We start from the raw sequence: 15,665 nt of genomic DNA, 5'->3' as shown, positions 1-15,665 counted from the left end.
CACTCTTCACTGTGACTTCCGAAGTACCTCAACCCTCCTCTTTACCCCTAAAATACTCTGTGCTGCTGAAATCTCCCCCTTCTGTTTTGTGAACTCCATTCTGTTACGACGACGGCCCACAAATCAGGACTGGACCGGTCACTGCCCCACGCAGAAGCTCTTCTGAAATACTCTGCGCTGCTGTCACGTCTTAAAAATCACCATCATAGCAGTATTGAAACAGAAAATCCCAAAATGTTCTGTAATTAAATGACGTATCCAAGCCCCTCATGATCTGTAAAATCCAGATTCAAGCCACCTGGTATGCAAATCATAGGGAAAAAAATGCAGCCTTCCTAATTCCAGAGGGTCCCCCATTTTATTTGATCGATTTTTAACATTAAGGCTTATAAATGGTATTTAAAAAAAAAAAAATAAAATATAAATCAGGGTACCTCGCTTCATCAGCGTTAAGTGGGAGTGAGTATATATTACTCACTCCCACTTACAAAAAAAATAATTAATAAAACTAAAACTTGAATTTGACTCTTTCCCCAATCCTAACTTTTTTATTTATTTATTTAATTAATTAAATTATAAAACATTTAAGCAAATTTCAATTTAAATGTAAAGAAACGAGTGAAATTTAACAAAATATCCTTAAAAGAAATTAAAAAAAAAGTAAAAAAAAAAAGATATAACTATAGAGGTTGTGGTCGCACTGACCTCTGGAGCCGTAAAGGACTAAAATAGGAATAATATATCCATAAGACAAGGTCACCAATGTCAGATGGGTCCAACACCTGGCACTCCCATCGATCAGCTGTTATCTGGACCCCTGGAAAATGGAAGTGCACTGTGTTCATTGCTCGAACAGCACAGCTCCATTGACTTCATAGCGGCCGTTCTCAGGTCATATTAACTTCTATGGGTGCTGACCTGCAGTACCGAGAATGGCCACTACATGATGTATGGCGCTGTGGTGTTTCAGCTCCATACACTTTACTTCCCGGAAACTTTTAACAATAGGGTCCAACAACTGGACCCCCTCCGATCAGTCGTTACCTTATCTCTAGGTCATTACTATCTCAGTCCTAGACAACCCCTTTAAGATGTCCAAAAAGTCCCAGTGTCACATTAGTGTCATAAATATAGTTGGGGGGCTCAGTTAAAGATTTTTTGGGATCCATAAACCTCTGTTTATTAAAAAAAAAAAAGTTAAACTTTGAATCCCTGAAAATTACCGAAAAAATATACATTTAAAAAAAAAACGTACAAAAATGTATAGAGCAAAAAGTAAATAGTTGCCCCCTATCTTTCGATTCGCAGCAGCCAAGTCTAGATTTGAATCAGAAGTTAGATCAAACGATATCCCCCCCCCCAAATACGGCGCTTTATAATAAGGATGCACCATATGGCGGCACAGGTGTCCATGCAGAAAGCGCTGCCAGATACAGAACAAGCTGAAAAAAAATACTGTAATCTAATACTGATATACAATGGAAGTGTGGGGGTTTTTTTTGCATAAAAAGTAAAAAAAAAAAAAATAGTCCCCCCTTCCAAAAAAGGGTGAAAGACAAATATTAAGTAGTGTTTTTTCCCCCCCCCCTCAATTAGTACAACACTACATAGACATAACTAAGCGCGGCCAGGAACCTGAAAAAAGTGCTAAACGCGACTGTATCCATCGACTCCACACTGATCATATATACTAAAAGGAAATCAACAATTGCAATAAAACAAAAGTGTAAAAAAAAAACTCAAAACATTAAAAAAAAGCTAAAAAATTGATTTGAACAGACGCAGAAAACAGCAGCCCTAGTAATGAAGGCTCCACACACAAAAAAATAAATAAAATAAAGTTTGTGGTAGTAAAGGTTTCTCGCAATCACAGTGTTTCACTACTTATAGAAAAATCGTTAAAAGTCGGAAATTCACCTAATGCGAATTTTAAAGTAATTAAAAAAAAAAAATAATAATAACAAACCCCCCCCCCCAAAACACAAAAAAAAACAAGCCTGTAACCGTTTTTGGGCTACTGCATGATGACATTTGCAGCAACTGTTGCACAGACATTGTTATGGACCACAAACCATAGCAGGGTTACCATAGCAGCTCTTGAGGGTGCAGAGGTAAGAGCCGCACCTGGGCCCCGGTATGCGAAGGGCCCCGAAAGGTCATCTGCCACATAGGATGACCCCAGTATGATGAGCTTCAAGTTTTGCCTTTGCTATAGAGGTAGCCTCCCCTATGACTTGCATGGTGTCGACGGTTTAGTTGATTTACTCCGCCCCTGAGGAACATATAAAATTTAAATGATTTGCAGATTAGTTTAAGTGGTTTGCTCCTACCCTAATACAATCTTCAGGGTGGGGAGAACCATTATTTAACCTACAAAGCGCATTTGTTAACATCTTCCTCATGGGAAAGCAAGTAAATAGAACGATTTGCTCCGCCCCTGAGGAACAGCTTAGTCCTCGGGGGCGGAGCAAATTAGTTATTTACTTACCTGGAAAACATCTTTGTTAACATCCAACAATGGAAAAATGGGGTGAAAACCAGTATGGCTCAGCCCCTGCTGATAAAACCTCCAATTCCCTCCCTGCCAAGGTTGGAAAGGCGGAGATGGAGCCATTCACCACCATAGCCGCTTTTTCTTCCGCTGGTCCACTGATGAGTAGGTGCAGGATAAAGAACTTTTTATGCTCAGATATTATAGCAATAAAAATATTTAGCACAGTGGTGATCATGCCGCACAACACCTGCACATTTTACACCAGTGAGGACCCGCTACAGTCTAAAGGAATTTCTTTGTCAGCAGCCCCATTAGAATATTGCTATGCAAAAGTTTTATTTAAAAAAAAAAAGTTCTAAAATATTTTTTTTTTTTTTTGTAAATTTTGTTGACAGAGCGAATGCAAAATTCACCTGTTACATCTGGAAACTTTTGGGAGGATACCTTACTTGGGCGACATTTAAAAGAACCAATGCTCCATTCACATCCAAAGCTGCATTAACATTTTTGCTAGGCCCCCAATTCACATTTCCTTGTAGAATCAGATCACATTCTGCTCCCACAATGCAACAGTCAAGCATGTATACACTCTAAATGACAGGCAGCAACATTTCAAATGCTGCTTTGGAAGGGACTAGAGTATAACACCTGACAAGACTCTTCATACTACTATCTCTATGCCTGCAGATAACCATTTGTTAGGACGGTCCGAGCGCTAGTGTTTTTTTTTTTTTTTTTTTTTAAATGTCCACCATTGTTGCAAAACAAGGCATTGCTTTGTGGTAATTTAAAGGCACAGCTACAAAAAAAAAATTTGAAAAGAAATTTGTATGCAGTGTGTACGATAAACAGCCCCCCACCCCCACTGTGAAGGATGCCAGTCTGTTTATACTAGACTACATCCAACGAGCTCGAGAACGGACAATATGGCGGCCAGAGAGTGACCGCTGCACTTTTACAGTCAATGTAATACTCAGTGCTACGTGAAGCATTGAATATAGTAATCTAGAAGGTGTTGCGGCCCCTTTAAGAGATAAAGGCGCCAGCAGGGAATCTGTGTTTGGGAGCTCCTCCCACAACGCCGGTTCTCCACTATAGTAATGGCAGATCAAGCAGCATGGCGGTCAGTCGCAGCGCGAAGGCTCCAGCTCGTCGGCACTAATGTCCATTGGGTGGCGCCGTCACGGCTTGGCATTCTTGGTGGGCTCCGAAGACTGGCGCACATCCGTCCATTCCTGCATAGTGTTTTGCAGCGCCTGGGTCTTCTCTTTGTCCACTTGGACGTAATCCACCTTTTCGTCGGATGCGACAGAAGACGTGGAGGGCTACAGGTAACAAAAACAGGAAGAAAGGGGAAAAAAATCACTATTACCCAGCTTTCCCAAGTTACTGAATGGCAGATTAAACGCACGCCCCCTCCTTGTAGAAAGGTCATTCAGGTCTATGGGAAATCTGGGAGATAATCCCATTAAGGTCACCCAGATTTCCTAAAGTCCTGAAAGGCAAATCTGTATCTGCCTCCATCCTTATTGCACACATATAGACTACTACTCATTCTAGTGCGGAGTGAAAACGCTGGAGTGCTGTAATAAGGGCCATATATATATGATCATCCAGCTTTCCAGGGGTCCTGAATGGTATTGGTCTGTGAAGGTATAATGTATGCTATCCTCCCTTGTCACGCGCATTTACGCAGATACAAGAATGGGAGATTTTTCCAAGGATTATGTTGGAGGTCATCGTGACCTTTGAAAGATTTCAGCATGAGCGGCGACGATATGAGTATGCGGCGAGAATCAGACGGGTGATGTGAGGAGTGGAGGGGCCGGACAGATGAGCAGTGAAGAGAGTATGAGGATTTTGTACGTGTGCATATGTATGTGCTCTGTGTATACCAGTGTGTATGTATGTGCTCTGTGTATACCAGGGAGTATGTATGTGCTCTGTGTATACCAGTGCGTATGTATGTGCTCTGTGTATACCAGTGTGGATGTATGTGCTCTGTGTACACCAGTGTGTATGTATGTGCTCTGTGTATACCAGTGAGTATGTATGTGCTCTGTGTATACCAGTGCGTATGTATGTGCTCTGTGTATACCAGTGCGTATGTATGTGCTCTGTGTATACCAGTGTGTATGTATGTGCTCTGTGTATACCAGTGTGTATGTATGTGCTCTGTGTATACCAGTGTGTATGTATGTGCTCTGTGTATACCAGTGTGTATGTATGTGCTCTGTGTATACCAGTGTGGATGTATGTGCTCTGTGTATACCAGTGTGTATGTATGTGCTCTGTGCATACCAGTGTGTATGTATGTGCTCTGTGCATACCAGTGTGGATGTATGTGCTCTGTGTATACCAGTGTGTATGTATGTGCTCTGTGTATACCAGTGTGTATGTATGTGCTCTGTGCATAACAGTGTGTATGTATGTGCTCTGTGTATACCAGTGTGTATGTATGTGCTCTGTGTATACCAGTGTGTATGTATGTGCTCTGTGTATACCAGTGCGGATGTATGTGCTCTGTGTATACCAGTGCGTATGTATGTGCTCTGTGTATACCAGTGTGTATGTATGTGCTCTGTGTATACCAGTGTGGATGTATGTGCTCTGTGTATACCAGTGTGTATGTATGTGCTCTGTGTATACCAGTGTGGATGTATGTGCTCTGTGTATACCAGTGTGTATGTATGTGCTCTGTGTATACCAGTGTGGATGTATGTGCTCTGTGTATACCAGTGTGGATGTATGTGCTCTGTGTATACCAGTGTGTATGTATGTGCTCTGTGCATACCAGTGTGGATGTATGTGCTCTGTGTCTACCAGTGTGTATGTATGTGCTCTGTGCATACCAGTGTGTATGTATGTGCTCTGTGCATACCAGTGTGGATGTATGTGCTCTGTGTATACCAGTGTGTATGTATGTGCTCTGTGTATACCAGTGTGTATGTATGTGCTCTGTGTATACCAGTGCGTATGTATGTGCTCTGTGTATACCAGTGCGTATGTATGTGCTCTGTGTATACCAGTGCGTATGTACAGTATGTGCTCTGTGTATACCAGTGCGTATGTATGTGCTCTGTGTATACCAGTGTGTATGTATGTGCTCTGTGTATACCAGTGCGTATGTATGTGCTCTGTGTATACCAGTGCGTATGTATGTGCTCTGTGTATACCAGTGCGTATGTATGTGCTCTGTGTATACCAGTGCGTATGTATGTGCTCTGTGTATACCAGTGTGTATGTATGTGCTCTGTGTATACCAGTGCGTATGTATGTGCTCTGTGTATACCAGTGTGTATGTATGTGCTCTGTGTATACCAGTGTGTATGTATGTGCTCTGTGTATACCAGTGCGTATGTATGTGCTCTGTGTATACCAGTGCGTATGTATGTGCTCTGTGTATACCAGTGCGTATGTACAGTATGTGCTCTGTGTATACCAGTGCGTATGTATGTGCTCTGTGTATACCAGTGTGTATGTATGTGCTCTGTGTATACCAGTGCGTATGTATGTGCTCTGTGTATACCAGTGCGTATGTATGTGCTCTGTGTATACCAGTGCGTATGTATGTGCTCTGTGTATACCAGTGCGTATGTATGTGCTCTGTGTATACCAGTGCGTATGTATGTGCTCTGTGTATACCAGTGCGTATGTATGTGCTCTGTGTATACCAGTGCGTATGTATGTGCTCTGTGTATACCAGTGCGTATGTATGTGCTCTGTGTATACCAGTGCGTATGTATGTGCTCTGTGTATACCAGTGCGTATGTATGTGCTCTGTGTATACCAGTGCGTATGTATGTGCTCTGTGTATACCAGTGCGTATGTATGTGCTCTGTGTATACCAGTGCGTATGTATGTGCTCTGTGTATACCAGTGCGTATGTATGTGCTCTGTGTATACCAGTGCGTATGTACAGTATGTGCTCTGTGTATACCAGTGCGTATGTATGTGCTCTGTGTATACCAGTGCGTATGTATGTGCTCTGTGTATACCAGTGCGTATGTATGTGCTCTGTGTATACCAGTGCGTATGTATGTGCTCTGTGTATACCAGTGCGTATGTATGTGCTCTGTGTATACCAGTGCGTATGTATGTGCTCTGTGTATACCAGTGCGTATGTATGTGCTCTGTGTATACCAGTGCGTATGTATGTGCTCTGTGTATACCAGCGAGTATGTATGTGCTCTGTGTATACCAGCGCGTATGTATATGCTCTGTGTATACCAGCGCGTATGTATGTGCTCTGTGTATACCAGCGCGTATGTATGTGCTCTGTGTACACCAGTGCGTATGTATGTGCTCTGTGTATACCAGGGAGTATGTATGTGCTCTGTGTATACCAGCGCGTATGTATGTGCTCTGTGTATACCAGTGCGTATGTATGTGCTCTGTGTATACCAGTGCGTATGTATGTGCTCTGTGTATACCAGGGAGTATGTATGTGCTCTGTGTATACCAGCGCGTATGTATGTGCTCTGTGTACACCAGTGCGTATGTATGTGCTCTGTGTATACCAGTGAGTATGTATGTGCTCTGTGTATACCAGTGCGTATGTATGTGCTCTGTGTATACCAGTGCGTATGTATGTGCTCTGTGTATACCAGTGAGTATGTATGTGCTCTGTGTATACCAGTGCGTATGTATGTGCTCTGTGTATACCAGGGAGTATGTATGTGCTCTGTGTATACCAGGGAGTATGTATGTGCTCTGTGTATACCAGCGCGTATGTATGTGCTCTGTGTATACCAGTGCGTATGTATGTGCTCTGTGTATACCAGTGCGTATGTATGTGCTCTGTGTATACCAGTGCGTATGTATGTGCTCTGTGTATACCAGTGCGTATGTATGTGCTCTGTGTATACCAGTGCGTATGTATGTGCTCTGTGTATACCAGTGCGTATGTATGTGCTCTGTGTATACCAGTGTGTATGTATGTGCTCTGTGTATACCAGTGAGTATGTATGTGCTCTGTGTATACCAGTGCGTATGTATGTGCTCTGTGTATACCAGCGCGTATGTATGTGCTCTGTGTACACCAGTGCGTATGTATGTGCTCTGTGTACACCAGTGCGTATGTATGTGCTCTGTGTATACCAGTGAGTATGTATGTGCTCTGTGTATACCAGTGCGTATGTATGTGCTCTGTGTATACCAGGGAGTATGTATGTGCTCTGTGTATACCAGTGCGTATGTATGTGCTCTGTGTACACCAGTGCGTATGTATGTGCTCTGTGTATACCAGTGCGTATGTATGTGCTCTGTGTATACCAGTGCGTATGTATGTGCTCTGTGTATACCAGGGAGTATGTATGTGCTCTGTGTATACCAGCGCGTATGTATGTGCTCTGTGTACACCAGTGCGTATGTATGTGCTCTGTGTATACCAGTGAGTATGTATGTGCTCTGTGTATACCAGTGCGTATGTATGTGCTCTGTGTATACCAGTGCGTATGTATGTGCTCTGTGTATACCAGTGCGTATGTATGTGCTCTGTGTATACCAGGGAGTATGTATGTGCTCTGTGTATACCAGCGCGTATGTATGTGCTCTGTGTATACCAGTGCGTATGTATGTGCTCTGTGTATACCAGTGCGTATGTATGTGCTCTGTGTATACCAGTGAGTATGTATGTGCTCTGTGTATACCAGTGCGTATGTATGTGCTCTGTGTATACCAGTGCGTATGTATGTGCTCTGTGTATACCAGTGCGTATGTATGTGCTCTGTGTATACCAGTGCGTATGTATGTGCTCTGTGTATACCAGTGCGTATGTATGTGCTCTGTGTATACCAGTGCGTATGTATGTGCTCTGTGTATACCAGTGAGTATGTATGTGCTCTGTGTATACCAGTGCGTATGTATGTGCTCTGTGTATACCAGCGCGTATGTATGTGCTCTGTGTACACCAGTGCGTATGTATGTGCTCTGTGTACACCAGTGCGTATGTATGTGCTCTGTGTATACCAGTGAGTATGTATGTGCTCTGTGTATACCAGTGAGTATGTATGTGCTCTGTGTATACCAGGGAGTATGTATGTGCTCTGTGTATACCAGCGCGTATGTATGTGCTCTGTGTATACCAGTGCGTATGTATGTGCTCTGTGTATACCAGTGCGTATGTATGTGCTCTGTGTATACCAGTGCGTATGTATGTGCTCTGTGTATACCAGTGCGTATGTATGTGCTCTGTGTATACCAGCGCGTATGTATGTGCTCTGTGTATACCAGGGAGTATGTATGTGCTCTGTGTATACCAGGGAGTATGTATGTGCTCTGTGTATACCAGGGAGTATGTATGTGCTCTGTGTACACCAGTGCGTATGTATGTGCTCTGTGTACACCAGTGCGTATGTATGTGCTCTGTGTATACCAGTGCGTATGTATGTGCTCTGTGTATACCAGTGAGTATGTATGTGCTCTGTGTATACCAGTGCGTATGTATGTGCTCTGTGTATACCAGCGCGTATGTATGTGCTCTGTGTACACCAGTGCGTATGTATGTGCTCTGTGTACACCAGTGCGTATGTATGTGCTCTGTGTATACCAGTGAGTATGTATGTGCTCTGTGTATACCAGTGAGTATGTATGTGCTCTGTGTATACCAGGGAGTATGTATGTGCTCTGTGTATACCAGCGCGTATGTATGTGCTCTGTGTATACCAGTGCGTATGTATGTGCTCTGTGTATACCAGTGCGTATGTATGTGCTCTGTGTATACCAGTGCGTATGTATGTGCTCTGTGTATACCAGTGCGTATGTATGTGCTCTGTGTATACCAGCGCGTATGTATGTGCTCTGTGTATACCAGGGAGTATGTATGTGCTCTGTGTATACCAGGGAGTATGTATGTGCTCTGTGTATACCAGGGAGTATGTATGTGCTCTGTGTATACCAGCGCGTATGTATGTGCTCTGTGTACACCAGTGAGTATGTATGTGCTCTGTGTATACCAGGGAGTATGTATGTGCTCTGTGTATACCAGCGCGTATGTATGTGCTCTGTGTACACCAGTGCGTATGTATGTGCTCTGTGTATACCAGGGAGTATGTATGTGCTCTGTGTATACCAGCGCGTATGTATGTGCTCTGTGTATACCAGTGCGTATGTATGTGCTCTGTGTATACCAGTGAGTATGTATGTGCTCTGTGTATACCAGTGCGTATGTATGTGTATCATGGTGCAATATGGGAGTATTTGGGCCCCCCCTTAAAGAGTGGCCTTGGGCAAAAGTGGTCTAAAAATAAACCCTGGTTACACAATGGTGAATATGTACAGAAAACTCCTAAAACAATTACATCCATTAACATTCCGCCTTACCTTCCGGTGAGGGGTTGGCGACACCGGCTGAAAGTCCAGCGCCAGGTAGTCCACACTCCCGGTGCTCTTCTTCTGGGCCGGACTGTTAGTACCGCTGGTTCCCGGAGAAGCAGACACTGGATTTTGCTTAAAGAATAAAATAATATAATTAATATTAATCAAAATGCACCTTTGATTCCTCATATAGGGGAAACCATGGAGGACACTTGTTACTTTGATACGTCAGATACAATATCAGTAACTGAGGTGTTTGGGGTCTGGATTGTAATAAAAATTAATAAAGAAAGCGCACAAAGTTTCCCCAACCCAGTAGGTGCTCAGATTGCCCACCTACCATGGCGACATAGTTTTCTTCACTGTCCCCGGAGCTGGTGCTGGTAATACTCTGTGTGGACACTGGGCGGCAGTATTGAGACGAACCGGATTTTAGCGAATGCCTGGGAGAGGATTATAGGTCATTATTAATCACTCACCAAGTGTACAGGCGTATTCTATGATGCCAGACTACTGGTCAGATACATACAGATCACACTCCGGAGCTGCTCTACTCACGTCTGTCTGCACCAGGATTTAGTCACTGGAGACTTGAAGGGAAGTTCATCAATTATGGTGGTCCCCCGCAGATCCAGAGGGGTTGGTTTAGCTGTGGAACAAGTAATTGTGGGTAAAAAGAGAATAATAGTACAGAATAAAACATTAAAAGTGAGAGGTGCGAGAGCCCGGGGGAGGAGCGAGAGCCCAGAGGAGGAGGAGCGAGAGCCCAGAGGAGAAGCAAGAACCCAGAGGAGGAGGAGGAGCAAGAGCCCAGAGGAGGAGGAGCAAGAGCCCAGAGGAGGAGGAGCGAGAGCCCAGAGGAGGAGTGAGAGCCCAGAGGAGGAGGAGGAGCGAGAGCCCAGAGGAGGAGGAGCGAGAGCCCAGATGAGGAGCGAGAGCCCAGAGGAGCAGGAGCGAGAGCCCAGATGAGGAGCGAGAGCCCAGAGGAGCAGGAGCGAGAGCCCAGATGAGGAGTGAGAGCCCAGATGAGGAGTGAGAGCCTAAAGGAGCAGGAGCGAGAGCCCAGATGAGGAGTGAGAGCCCAGATGAGGAGTGAGAGCCCGGAGGAGGAAGAGGACCGAGAACCCGAAGGAGGAGCGAGAGCCCGGAGGAGGAGCGAGATCCCAGAGGAGGAGGAGGAGCGAGATCCCGGAGGAGGAGGAGAGAGATCCCGGAGGAGGAGGAGATATCCAGGAGGAGGAGCGAGATCCTGGAGGAGGAGCGAAAGCCCTGAGGAGGAGGAAGATCCCGGAGGAGGAGCGAGAACCCGGAGGAGGAGGAGCGAGATCCCGGAGGAGTGAGATCCCGGAGGAGGAGCGAGAGCCCAGAGGAGGAGGAGGAGAGAGAGCCCGGAGGAGGAAGGAAGGGTGGTCAGACGAATAGAGGTAAGTACAATGGAAGGGATGGATGGATAAATAAATAAATGGACAGTTAGTTACAATGGTGGGTGATGGGAAAAGAAGGTCGGCAAAACTTAAGGAGGGCTGGAGAGTGGATGGCCGGATGACCATAACAATGGCAAGACAATTGGATGCCTGGATGAATGAGTTGGATACTGAAAAACTTACTGGAAATGTGGAAAAGGGGGAAGGAGGATTGAAAATGTAGATAAGGCCATAGGGAAGGGGTCTAATTTACATAACAGTAGCCCCCAATAACCAGGGCTGCTCTATAAAGCCTGCCTACCTTTCCTATCGGGCTTCAGGTTGCGGTTGACCGGCGGAGGCTGGATGTCGCTGACTCTGGTCGGCCGCTGGCACAGGGAGGCTGTACTTCCTTTGCGGGCAGGAAGGGTGGCAGAAGAAAACCCCAGGAAATCAAAGTGATGGGGGCCGGGACTCATGGGAATATACACGTTCTGAGCATTGTCGTTCAGCTTCTCAGAGTTGAACTGCGATGCCGAGCCGGGGTTCATGGGCACGTAGTTGTCTTCAGAATCGGCACTTTCTGACCTCGTCATGGAGTCTTTTGTTTGCTAAAGAACACATTTTTCAATTATTGAGAAATCCAGGCCTGTGAAGCATCCAAAAAACCCACAACCCAAACCAACGTTTAATACATAAGTAGTCAGCATCTTTACAGCCATTTTTCTGATACAGAGCTCCAAACCCCCTACATGGAGAGCTACATGATGAAATTTTGGCTTCCTGCAGTCACCACTAGAGGGAGCTCACTGCACATTGTTCTATTCAATTCAATGTATGAACTGTATGCAGTAAACTCCTCAGCTCCCTCTAGTGGTGACTACAAGCAGCAACTTCCCATCATTCATCTCTGACTCTCAATCATCAGAAACTGTGACATGCCTTAAAGCACTAGGTCTAATTTGACATTAAAATCTTTTTTTTTTTTACATTATCACATTCCAGGAGCCATAACTTTTTTTTTAAATTTATTTTCTTATTTAAACAATATAGCTGTATAAGAACTTAGTTTTTCCCCAGGATGAAGATACAGTAATACCTCTTCTATTCACATTTTGAGATTCACGAATGAACAAAATTTTTCATTGGAACCTAGTAATTTGTATTCGCGATTTTTTCACAGATCTGCGAAATTTGCAAAAATCTTCAAAAAACCTTGCAGAAGTGTTTAGCGCGGAAGCTTTGTGTTCATAGAGAATAGATACTGTGCTGTATTGGGAATGGGCTACATAAGCTCCATGATGACATGCTATTGGCTGGAAGGGTTGGAAGTAGCCAATCACATGGCAGGATACCAGCTTTCCTTGTTGTCGATTGGTTTTAGCTTGGTGCGTCCTCCCGCGACTCCGGTAAACACCCGCGTTTTCCCACACAAGTGTGATCAGTGTTTTAGTTTATTTCCTTTGTTTTTACTTAAATTCTAAAAAACACTCAAGAGCCTTAGAATGCGCTGGATGTTTAGGCATCTTACGCGTCAGAAGAAGGCGATGATGACACTATAAAAAGTGTAAAAGTTTTAGATTTGTTGAAATCTGGCGGCGCCGCTATGAGCGCAGGATGCCAATATGGCGCGGATGAAACCACCAAACGCTCTATAAAGAGTAAAGAGGCCGAAATTACAAAATTAGTCTCCAAAAATCAACCCGCCTGGAGCAAAGCAGGTGTCAACCAAAAAGAGACCAGCTGGAATCTGCCCTTTCATTACGGATTGAAGGCTGCCGTAAATAGGACAATCCCCTTCCAGGCCAACGTGATTCGGGAGAAGGCTTCAAATCTTTATAAGAAGCCTGTTGAAGAGGATACACAAGGTCCGTAGCCAGGAACATCGACAATTCCACACCCTGGAAGAAGTTTTTAGGCCAGGAGGGGGTTGGTGTTAACATTTTTCAAAAAGTTACAACCTAAAAAGGTGTGAGATTGCATGAAGAGGATGAATCAGCTGTCGTAGAAGCCGCAGAGAGGGATCTGGAGACCTTCAAACAAGGTCTTCAACATGGATGAGACTGGATTATTCTGGAAGAAATTGCCATCAAGAACATATCTGAGGAAGGAAGAGGCCAAAGATATAGAATTAAGGCACAAAAGGACAGAATCACGTTCGTTATGTGTGATAACGCTGCTGTTCACTTGCTCAAACCAGGCCTGATTTATAAGTCCGGACACCAACCCAGGGCCATCAGGAACAAGAACCATAATGGCCTACCTGTCCTCTGGATGCATAACCCCAAGGCCTGGATAGCAAAGTTATAGCATCCGACTGGCTCCCCCGATGTTTCATCCCTGAAGTGGAAAAATACCTTCTCAACCTAGGCCTTGAAATTAAGGTGTTGCTACTCACGGACACCCCCTAGATCTGTTGTATGATGGTGTGCAGATCGAATTCCCCCGTCAACACCACCTCCCTCCCTCATACAACCTACGGATCAAGGTGTGATCCGTGGATTTAAGGACCAAGGTGTGATCCATGCATTTAAGGACCAAGGTGTGATCCGTGTGGAGCGCCCCCATAGGGCAGTGGGGTACTCGGTACCGGGTCCTTCGGTTCTCAAGGGGGATGTCACGGTGGCTGACCCGGTCCATGGCCCTAGGGACGTCTGTTGTAAATGGGGGGAAGGTCTTTGTGGTATTCGGTCAGGATGACCCACGCTGCTTTAAGGTGTCCGCTGGGATGATGTTATGGCAGCTAGATGGTATACCTTCCCAAAGGTGAAGTGTATCCCCAGGGCTTCCCAGTGTGTAGATGATGGATGGTGTGAGGCGCAGTGAATAACGAGGATGCAAGGGTGCAGTCTCTTTACCTTTTTACTGAAGGCTTCAGCGTCCACAGTCCAGAGCACCGGACCACGGGGCAGGCAGAGTCCGGCCGGTCTGAAGGCAAATCCAGAGTCCCCTTATCCAGGTGGAAATCAGTAGCCTTCCTCTAGCGCCGTGGTGTTGTAGTACCTTACTGCCAAGCTTCTCATAAGGTCCTCACAACTGTTGTAGATGTTATGTCTCTCTCTCTGTCCCCCAGATGGATAGGACAAACCCATATGACTGATGGCCTGAGGCTTTTTACAGGGACTCTAGCAAGCCCCGGCCCCCACAAGTTGCCACCGTGCCTCCTGGGTGTGGGGCGGATCAGTAACTTGCAATTAGCTGTCCTGCTGGTCTCTGGAGCAAGGCATAAAGGACTGTTGCTCCCTCGGTGTTCCGGCTACCGGATCCTGCACCTCAGAAGGAGGCAGCCTGTGTAGGCCAGAACTCCTTCTGGTTTCCACTCCTTTTGCTATGACTTCTTCACTCTCTCTACAATACAGTTCTCCTTCAGTGTCTCTTTCTTAGGATGCTGCCGCACATCGGGCAGTCGCAGCTCCGTGGCCTTCTGTCTAGGCCTCTGACAGGATCCCAACCCTGTCAGGGACCAACTACCTGAGTGGAGCTCAGATAGCAGCTCACTGGGTGTAACCCAGTCAGCTTCTGTCTAACTTCCTATCCAGACCACCAGTTTTACCTAATTGTGAGGAGTGCCCTAATAAATAGGAGCATAGCTCCCCCTGGTGGACTGGAGTGTGAAGTGTGTTGCATGTTTGTGATACCTGGTAAAGAGATCTCCTTTATTGCCTTCAAATGTGCCAACACTCCCCCCTAGAGGAGAATGATATTACTGCAACGACCAGGACCCTGGGGCGCTGCACGTGAATTTAACCCATTATCTACCAATGTCCTTTTTTTGGGATGCCTAATCTTTAGCTTCTAGCAACTAAGATTTTATAATTTTTATAATTAGGTCCAATTTTTTGTGTTGTGTTTGTAAAATGAATGTTTTCAAAATAGGAAATCATGTCATTGTCATTTTTAATTGAATATTGGGACACCCTTTTCAGAAAAATCCGTACTTGTAAAAATGTTAATTTGGCAAGTAATGGGTTAAGGACCAAGGTGTGATCCGTGCATTTAAGGACCAAGGTGTGATCCGTGCATATATTGACCAAGGTGTGATCCATGGATTTAAGGACCAACGTAAGATCCGTGCACGCAACTCTGCAACAACTGGTCAATACATATATGATGGAGGACTACACCTTAAGAATTTTGAAAGAAATTCACCATAGCTGTGTGCCATAAAATAATTCAGTCTGCCCTTGAAGAAATGAAAAAAGAAACTCAATGCATGCAAGGAAAAAAAAAAGAATAATAAAAAAAATTGTCCAGATGCAGCCCCCGACTACAAGGGCTTCTCGCCAGAGGAGATTCACAATGAGGCGGTCAACAAGGCTGTGAGACGGGTAAATTTGGGGGTGAAGGACTTGATTATTGTGCCGAAGAAGTAAACACACTCACTGATGCCCACTCTGACCCCCTGACGGATGAGGACTTGGCTTGAGCTGACCAAGTGAGCAAGCGGAGAG

At 45.0% G+C, this 15,665-nt stretch overlaps 1 protein-coding gene across 1 annotated transcript in view; it reads right to left on the bottom strand.

Moving 5' to 3' along the window:
• Positions 1 to 2,872: 2,872 nt before the first annotated feature.
• GAB2 (GRB2 associated binding protein 2) overlaps positions 2,873 to 15,665 on the bottom strand; it is a 165,457-nt gene continuing 152,664 nt past the window's right edge. Inside the window, exons 6-10 of the mRNA XM_069759349.1 lie at positions 11,537 to 11,825; positions 10,370 to 10,460; positions 10,152 to 10,254; positions 9,818 to 9,943; positions 2,873 to 3,819 (exon numbers count right to left, since the gene is read on the bottom strand). Coding sequence (XP_069615450.1) covers positions 3,676 to 3,819; positions 9,818 to 9,943; positions 10,152 to 10,254; positions 10,370 to 10,460; positions 11,537 to 11,825 — 753 coding nt within the window. The 3' untranslated portion in view covers positions 2,873 to 3,675. The remainder of the gene's footprint in view (positions 3,820 to 9,817; positions 9,944 to 10,151; positions 10,255 to 10,369; positions 10,461 to 11,536; positions 11,826 to 15,665) is intronic.

This window comes from Ranitomeya imitator, chromosome 3 (assembly GCF_032444005.1).
Source record: "Ranitomeya imitator isolate aRanImi1 chromosome 3, aRanImi1.pri, whole genome shotgun sequence".
In the NCBI taxonomy this organism is placed as follows: Eukaryota; Metazoa; Chordata; class Amphibia; order Anura; family Dendrobatidae; genus Ranitomeya; species Ranitomeya imitator.
The sequence above is the reverse complement of the archived record's forward strand: the minus strand, read 5'-3'. Positions and strand labels throughout refer to the sequence as shown.